The 8,971-nt window shown below is 42.9% G+C and overlaps 1 protein-coding gene across 1 annotated transcript; it reads right to left on the bottom strand.

The window, feature by feature from the left end:
- Positions 1 to 311: 311 nt before the first annotated feature.
- LOC140581433 (uncharacterized) lies at positions 312 to 5,202 on the bottom strand (the record flags this gene model as incomplete). Its single annotated transcript, XM_072704000.1, has 2 exons — positions 312 to 317; positions 4,270 to 5,202. Coding segments are annotated over 2 exons (939 nt in total), but the record flags the coding sequence as incomplete, so codon positions are not given.
- Between the last annotated feature and the right edge of the window lie 3,769 nt (positions 5,203 to 8,971).

Here is an 8,971-nt window from a genome sequence, read left to right as displayed (position 1 = left end):
TCTGAGCCGGAAACAGAATTGATTAGTTCATTCCTCGAGTCTTTCGAGTCGTTCTTTCTTATGTTATGTGACGTGACAGCACTGGATATAGAAATTAGTTACTAATTTACAACCTTCCTTACAAACGGGTGCATAGTTTATTATTCTTATTCTTATTCTTATTCTTATTATTATTATTAATTAGTTTAAGTTATCATAACCTTAATATTTTAAACTAACCTTAATCATTCAAATTCAAAATGTTATTTGCTTTTACTTTGTCATTATGTCCTATTTGACCAATCTTTTTATACAAATATTAGATCAATATGTTAAGTCTGCATAGGAAAAACAACTATTATACCAGGAAACTCAAAATTGGAGTAAAAATGAACACTGCTATAGAATAGTGTACGATTATTAACTATAAGTACTTTGTAATTGTAGGCTTGGATTATTTTATTATATAGCCTAGTGTTTGTTTACTGATAGACAAAGACAATGAAAGGGCAAATTAATCAATAATTTATTTGCAACAGGATTATTTATTTATAAAATAACACACCACAGATCCTCAAGAAACAGTAACAAAATCATAGTGACAGAAATTGACTGACCTTTTTTATTTATAAGAAAATGCATTTTAGATATTTTTGATAATTTCTAAATATGATCCAACATACAACAAATGGAATTTTACGTTAGTATTTGACTGAGGTACTGAGCCGGTAAGTGGTCACGTGACAAAAGAACGAACGACTCGAAAGACTCGAGATATGAACTAATCAATTCTGTTTCCGGCTCAGACTGCATAGGTTAAGCTTATGGGGCTGTCACGTGATGAACGAACGACTCAAACCCGAAGACTCGAGAGATGAACTAATCAATTCTGTTTCCGGCTCAGACTGCATAAGTTAAGCTTATGGGGTGGTCACGTGATGAACGAACAACTCGAAAAACCCGAAGACTGGAAACAGGTGAACCAATAATTCCAATACAGAAACTATAGGAAGTTGCGCAAATGCGCATCCGCGATTGAACAAATCACTCCCACGAGACGACTCGTTCTTCCCGAGTCACATTAAAGATTCGTTCAAAATGAACGAATCGTTCAAGAACGACCCATCACTAGTATGCAGCCCTTTTCTTTGCGCTAATAACGGCAGTGAATCTAATCCCTCCGCCAAAACCCTGTAATGTTCCTATCATAGTGGCTGCTCTGTCCTGGAATCGTAAAAATTAAAAGTTTTCAAACGCAGTATTTTATGAAATGCTACAAACAAATCAACAAAACGTACGTTATCAGGGCTGCCAACTCTCATGCATTTGTCGTGACACTCAAGCTTTCAGACTCGCGCTCACCAAAGAAATCTTACGTCAAATACAATGGTACCTCAGAACTTGAACTTAATCCGTTCATAACTCCGGATCGAATCCTAAAAAGTTCGGGTTCTGATCGAATTTTCCCCATAAGAAAAAATGGAAAACCAATTAATTGGTTCCCGGCCCCAAAAAATTACACCTAAATATGTTTTTTTTTTTTTTAGCATTTAAACACAAAATGAACCAGATAAAACATATACTGTACTAAACACATCTAAAGACATTTATCAAAACAGTAATTTGTAAAGTAAGAAAATAAATGTACCCAAACAATGTGTAAAGTAAAAAAAAAAACCAATGTGTCCTGCCTCCATCCTCCGCTCCTTCCGTGTGCCACGCCCCCTCGTTAACCCCGTGTGATCAGCTTTTTCTGGTTGTTGTCATGAGTCCTCTGTATTTCGTCCGCATTTCAGTTTGTTTCCCCAGTCCGGTCATTGTATTGTCCGTCTGCGTTTTGCCTGCCTTACCCGTAATTAAACCCCGTATTCCCTGATACCCTGACATCTGCGCCTTTGTCTCCATTCTGTCCCCGCTAGGCTTGACAATATTATTATAATTAAAATGGTTTATTATTAGTGCTGTCAAACGATTAAATTTTTTTAATCAGATTAATCACAGGGTTGCTGTGGATTAATTTAGATTAATCATGATTAAATATCATTCATTTTTAATCTATATTAATCACAATTCATTTTGCATGAGCAAACAGACTCAAGAAAAAAGGGAATATATATACACTTAACATGTTTATTGAACATCTTGAACACGAGTCGGATGCATTCCATCTGCCACAGAAGGGCAATACCATGGACCCATATCAAAAAGTAAGATTTTTTGCTTAGCCGAACAACTTGTCGTATTTAAGGTACCTCAGTTTAAATGGTCTGTATCTGCATTCACTTACAATTAGCCCAAACTACTGTAAATCCGACAAATAATCCGACTAGTCATGAAATCCAATTCTAGCCCGGTTAATTGCCATTGTTAGCAATATCAGTTGATAACACATAACGCGCCATGCTTTATGTATAAAACTCCATAGCAACAAGTCCACAGATAAGTTGGACTATTTATTATTAATATTAAAATAATTAATAAGAAATCTTTATTTTAAAATGTATTTTATTATATAATAATAATTACTGTTACTGTCTATCATTGTCTAAATATATTTTTACTGTCTAAATATATGTATTCAGCTTGTGTAAACATGCACGATGCTATCACAACGAATGCGAGGCTGAGACTGAAGGGTTACCCTTTGTTTCCGCTGAGAGACATGCCATGTGACTCATTTCCCCGTGCATACAAGTTATCTTAGGTCGGCGTTCACGGTTTGACTTCTGAGATTCAGATCGAGTACTAGGTAATTTTTTCCGAACTGGTTGGTTCAACTTTTAAGAAATTTAAATTCTGATGAGTTAGAGAACTGAGGTACCACTGTATATATTATTCCATTATAAACCTGAAATTGGCGACATCAAAAGCGTTGGAGTAGTTTGCAAACCCTAATGACTATTTAAAAGATAATAAAACTGTTACATACATGTAAATACGCGTGCAGACTTCTCTCGAATTGAAAATCTCACTCCAGCCAGCTGACCAAAGTTGGCAGCCCTGCCTTTTATTTGAAATTATCTGTAAAATGCACTGTTTTCGGCCGAAGCAGCTTGCTGCTCTGACAATGATAAAATAAATTTGAGAAAACATTACCTATGACACTCTATCTTTTCGAAATTAGACCGCCCATACCCATCTGTAATAGTAATTAAAGTGTATTTAATAGATTTTTTTCTTTTTCTTTTAAATTTACATAAAGGGACAGGACATGCTACTCCTCCCAAAACTTGCAAAAAATGTATGGTATGGTATGTTGTGTATAGGTATAGTAGGTATATGTATGGTGTGTATAGGTATGGTAGGTATAGGTATGGTGCGTGTATAGGTATGGTAGGTATAGGTATGGTAGGTATAGATAAGGTGTGTATTGGTATGCTAGGTATAGGTATGGCGTGTATAGGTATGCTAGGTATATGTATTGTGTGTATCGGTATGGTAGGTATAGATAAGGTGTGTATAGGTATGGTAGGTATAGGTATGGTGTGTATAGGTATGGTAGGTATAGGTATGGTGTGTATAGGTATGGTGTGTATAGGTATGGTAGGTATAGGTATGGTGTGTATATGTATTGTGTGTATCGGTATGGTAGGTATAGATAAGGTGTGTATAGGTATGGTAGGTATAGGTTTGGTGTGTATAGGTATGCTAGGTATAGGTATTTTGTGTATCGGTATGGTGAGTATAGGTAAGGTGTGTATAGGTATGGTAGGTATAGGTATGGTGTGTATAGGTATGGTAGGTATAGGTATGGTAGGTATAGGTATGGTGTGTATAGGTCTGGTCTGTATAGCTATGGTAGGTATAGGTATGGTCTATATAAGTATGGTAGTTATAGGTATGGTGTGTATAGGTATGGTAGGTATATGTATTGTGTGTATCGGTATGGTGTGTATAGTTATGGTAGGTATATGTATTGTGTGTATCGGTATGGTGTGTATAGTTATGGTAGGTATATGTATTGTGTGTATCGGTATGGTGTGTATAGTTATGGTAGGTATATGTATTGTGTGTATCGGTATGGTGTGTATAGTTATGGTAGGTATAGGTTTGGTGTGTATAGGCATGGTGTGTATAGGTATGGTGTGTATAGGTATGGTGTGTATAGGTATGGTAGGTATAGGTTTGGTGTGTATAGGCATGGTGTGTATAGGTATAGTAGGTATAGGTATGGTGTGTATAGGTTTGGTGTGTATAGGCATGGTGTGTATAGGTATAGTAGGTATAGGTAAGGTGTGTATAGGTATGGTGTGTATAGGTATGGTAGGTATAGGTTTGGTGTGTATAGGCATGGTGTGTATAGGTATAGTAGGTATAGGTATGGTGTGTATAGGTATGGTGTGTATAGGTATGGTAAGTATAGGTAAGGTGTGTATAAGCATAGTGTGTATAGGTATGGTGTGTATAGGTAAGGTGTGTATAGGTATGGTGTGTATAGGTATGGTTTGTATAGGTATGGTAGGTATAGGTTTGGTGTGTATAGGCATGGTGTGTATAGGTATAGTAGGTATAGGTATGGTGTGTATAGATAAGGTGTGTATAGGTATGGTAAGTATAGGTAAGGTGTGTATAAGCATAGTGTGTATAGGTATGGTGTGTATAGGCATGGTGTGTATAGGTTTGGTGTGTATAGGTATGGTGTGTATAGGCATGGTGTGTATAGGTATGGTGTGTATAGGCATGGTGTGTATAGGTATGGTGTGTATAGGCATGGTGTGTATAGGTTTGGTGTGTATAGGTATAGTAGATATAGGTTTGGTGTGTATAGGTTTGGTGTGTATAGGTTTGGTGTGTATAGGTATGGTGTGTATAGGTTTGGTGTGTATAGGTATAGTAGGTATAGGTTTGGTGTGTATAGGTTTGGTGTGTATAGGCATGGTGTGTATAGGCATGGTGTGTATAGGTTTGGTGTGTATAGGTATGGTGTGTATAGGCATGGTGTGTATAGGTTTGGTGTGTATAGGCATGGTGTGTATAGGTATGGTGTGTATAGGCATGGTGTGTATAGGCATGGTGTGTATAGGTTTGGTGTGTATAGGTATGGTGTGTATAGGTATGGTTTGTATAGGTATGGTAGGTATAGGTTTGGTGTGTATAGGTATGGTGTGTATAGGTATGGTAAGTATAGGTATGGTGTGTATAGGTAAGGTGTGTATAGGTTTGGTGTGTATAGGCATGGTGTGTATAGGTTTGGTGTGTATAGGTATGGTGTGTATAGGTATGGTGTGTATAGGTATAGTAGGTATAGGTTTGGTGTGTATAGGTTTGGTGTGTATAGGTATGGGTTTCACACGCCCCTCAGGCTTCCTTGACAGAGCCCTCTCTTTCCATTCTTTTTCCCACCAGTCCCCCCCCCACAAAAAAAATACGCCTTCTGTTCAACAGAGCAGTTTTGCAAAGAGATGAATAATAAACGTATTTAGAGCAGCAGAGAGAAAGCGGCTGACTTTGCGCTGCCAGAGAGGCTGTCTAAGCACATTACCTAAGTGTCCTTTATCTGCCCATATGCTTTGTGGCTTAATCAGCTTTGTATCTCCACAAATCCGGGATTGAGATAAGAAACAAATGGATGAGCCCGACGCACGGCTCACCGTCGCCCTCGCCTCTGTCCCAGGGTGGGAGGGGCAAAAACCACCAGGGGGGGGCAACTTATATCTCGGACAGGTCTGCAGTCCCCCTCTTCACAGTATTCCTAGCAACCCAGCACGCTGTATGCTAAGGGGGGTGTAAGGCTCCCGGTCAGCTTTGCGGCATTGAGGCTCAGTCCCGCAGACTTTCTTTCTTTTAAGGAGAAAGGAGGATTGGAGATTATTGGTAGCATTCCAAGCTGCTGGAGGAGTGGAGACTCTGAGATGGAGGATCTCCGATCGTTCTTCCATGTGAAATCGTCTCACAATGGCCGCCAGTCTTATCAGATTTGTTGAAGCGGGTTTACTCTCCGCTTCCTCACTGCTGACACGGGGGAGATCCTGTGGAGACGTTTGGCATTCACTTAACTTGCCTAAGTTTGCTGAGTGACGCCGTTAGACTCCCGTTAAGATTAGCGCCATCCTGTGGCTGTTTTTGGCACTGCCTGTCATTTACACCTTGCACACTCTCCAACCACGCTGCCCAGTTACCCCATCTGAGTAAACACTCAGCTCAGGCGTCACTCTCCTACAAGAAAGAAGGATGGAGGAGGAGGAGGAGTGAAGCATGACGCACATGTCCTGCTTTCAGCAGGGTCACAGGAACCTCAGTGGGTGTTTAGCAAACTTTAAGGAGGTGAAATTTCCTCCCAAGCAGAGGGCCTCCAAATGGATGATTTGATGGGTAGGTGTAGCCCTCACAGTGGGCAGGCTGTAGGGGCCTGTGATGATCTAACAGGACGCTAGATTGTGGGAACCGCAGAGAATCTGTTCCTGTGCAGCACAGTCTGTAAACCTCTTCCGGTAAGGCCAGTTGATGTGTGGGATCTTCTCGTCATTGTCGCTTGAGTCCGAATCCTAGTATTGCTGTTCTTTTCTGTTGTCAATATAAATAACACGAAAAACTAATGGCCCTTCAGGTCTGCAGGAAAAAAGTGGCGCAGCGAGAGGCTAAAGTGAGGCCCCCAGCGGTGGTCTGCAGAAGGTCCAGGCGATACCCCCCCCCCCCCCCCAGTAGATTGTGCCAAATTTCGAGGTTGGTTCAGACTTGAGATTTTCGTTACTGGCTGTGCGTCTGATCTATGGCAAGCCCATTTCGGGAGGGACTCAGACTCCTAATTTTACTATGTGCCTGAGGTTAATGCCACACTGCTATGTTTTTGTTTAACAATGCAGAAATTATCCTCTATTTTTACCCTGGAGACTAAAGCTCCCAAAAGCAAGAACTTCTGTAAAAGTTTTCGCAGCCATATTCTTCTGAAAACCCTGTTTTAGCATGACAGACTCTACAAGTGCACTGATTGGTCACTACTCATCAAAAGGCCCATCCCTGATTCGATCATACACGTTACAAGTTCACTGTCTGCTTGGTGACCTGGATTGCCAAACATGGAAATAAGCGGTATTCCAATATGGCGGATATGGAGGAGCTGCTTTCAGCGGCGCTTTCCCTGTTGCTGACCTGTATGCAGTCTATGTTGCTGACCTGTATGCAGTCTATGTTGCTGACCTGTATGCAGTCTATGTTGCTGACCTCTAATATCATATTACATAGTGTGACTGTGTGTGCATTTGCACAAAAAGAAGCTAATTTACTGACCACTGTCAATATACATATGCCCAATGTAGGCTAATAGCTATGATTTATATACGTTTTTGCTGCTTTCAATGTGTACGGAAATCATTTTTGTCTGAGCGTAGCGCTGTGGATGTAGCCTGAGATGATCTTCCTGCCATCATGCTCCTCGCACAGCGAAGCGGACAGATTGGGGGGGGTCAGGGTTCTGCTAATCCATACCAGACAAATTAAGCCAGCAAACAAATTGGGAGACAAAAGATTCACTCTGTGATGGCTAATTACAGCAGCTCATTAGGGGTCTTTAAGAGCCTTTCATGGGGGGGCGTTTGTTCACACGCCGTGTGTAGTGGTTAATATCCCTGGGGGCAGGCTGCTCACAGGCCTGGAAACCACACTGGGCCAGCACCCGTTCACAGACCGAGGCCTATTTTGGAGGGTTCTTGGTTTTGACCTGGGGTTGGGTTGGGGGGGGGTCAGCATTAATCATCCATCCTGAAGCTTCAGAGCTGATGCTCCAGCAGACGCATCTTGGCAGAGGAGCCCCCTGCTCTGGTGCTCGGCATGTGGAGACACATGCAGCCGTCGCTGTGTCTGTATTTCACCGTCCAACGGGTGAAAAGCTGCAGTCCACGGCCGGTTCGGACCACGGCCGTATCCGAACTGGCGCAGCGTTCCCGCGAGCCGCGTGATCTTTTACACATACCTGCCGGCGAGCGGCGGGAGCACAATCAGCGTGCGGCGGGATCTGGAAACAAAGCCGGAGCGCTCGACACGCTTCATTTATTTTGCTGTCTGTGCTGAATTAGGCGGAAAAATGTGGTCACTTTGCAGAGAATAAGTCCCCTTCGTGACGGCCCACGACGCGGCCCTCACATGGTGCGCGTGGCTCAGGGGGGCCGCCGGGCGCGTTTGGAAGCGGGCCAGGGAACCTGGAGGTGAGTCTCTCCACATTCCGGCTTCCCTCGGGACGGCCGGCCGGCCTGCTCTCCCTCCCTCCCTCCCCGCCTCCCCCGCCCCCCACACTCCCCCTCCCCGCGGCGACACAGCTTCCACAATGGAATGGAGTGCTTTGGGAAATAGGAGCCATTTATAACGGGCGTGCGTGGCGCTGCGTCCGGCGCGGTCCAGCGCGCGCGGAGAGACAGCCTCAGCCGCCGACGCCATGCTAATGTCACACAATTACCTCTTAACCGTTCAAACAAATAGCACGGACAGCGAAAGTGACATCAAATCAAAACTGTCACAGGTGATCGAGTCGAGTCATCGAGCAGGCCCGCCCGGCCCACTCCTGTCAGGAGATGATTACGTGGGGGAGGGGGGGGGGATAGGGCTGGGAGGGGCCGTCCGATTCGAGGTGATAACACATCGCTAATATTATATCTGCACTTCTTTGATTTTTCGCTCCGTTCATTTTCATGTTGTGACAGTAAGGGATGGATAATATATAATATATAATGTGTGCCACCTTGTTGGAGCCTCTCTCTCCCTCTATCTCTCTATCTCTCTCTCTCTTCTCCTCCTCCTTCCCTCTCTCGAGGGCTTTGGTTGGCAAGCATGCAAAATGGAGTGGTTTGGACTAATGATATTGAAAATGATAGAAAGGAGATTGAAAATTCATTCCCCTCTGAAGCGTGCTGCGTGTGTGCGTGGCACATTGCTGCTTTGAAATGGTTTTAAAAGAGGGGGCAGGTCACAGCCTCTATCTGCCCCCCTGTCCATTTATCTCCCACCCCTCCTGTACCGTGAAGGAGGGCAGATTACTCTGTAAACGGTGGCTCAGTGACAT

This window comes from Paramormyrops kingsleyae, chromosome 21 (genome assembly GCF_048594095.1).
Source record: "Paramormyrops kingsleyae isolate MSU_618 chromosome 21, PKINGS_0.4, whole genome shotgun sequence".
In the NCBI taxonomy this organism is placed as follows: Eukaryota; Metazoa; Chordata; class Actinopteri; order Osteoglossiformes; family Mormyridae; genus Paramormyrops; species Paramormyrops kingsleyae.
Note: the sequence above shows the minus strand (reverse complement) of the source record. Positions and strands in the feature narration are given on the sequence as shown.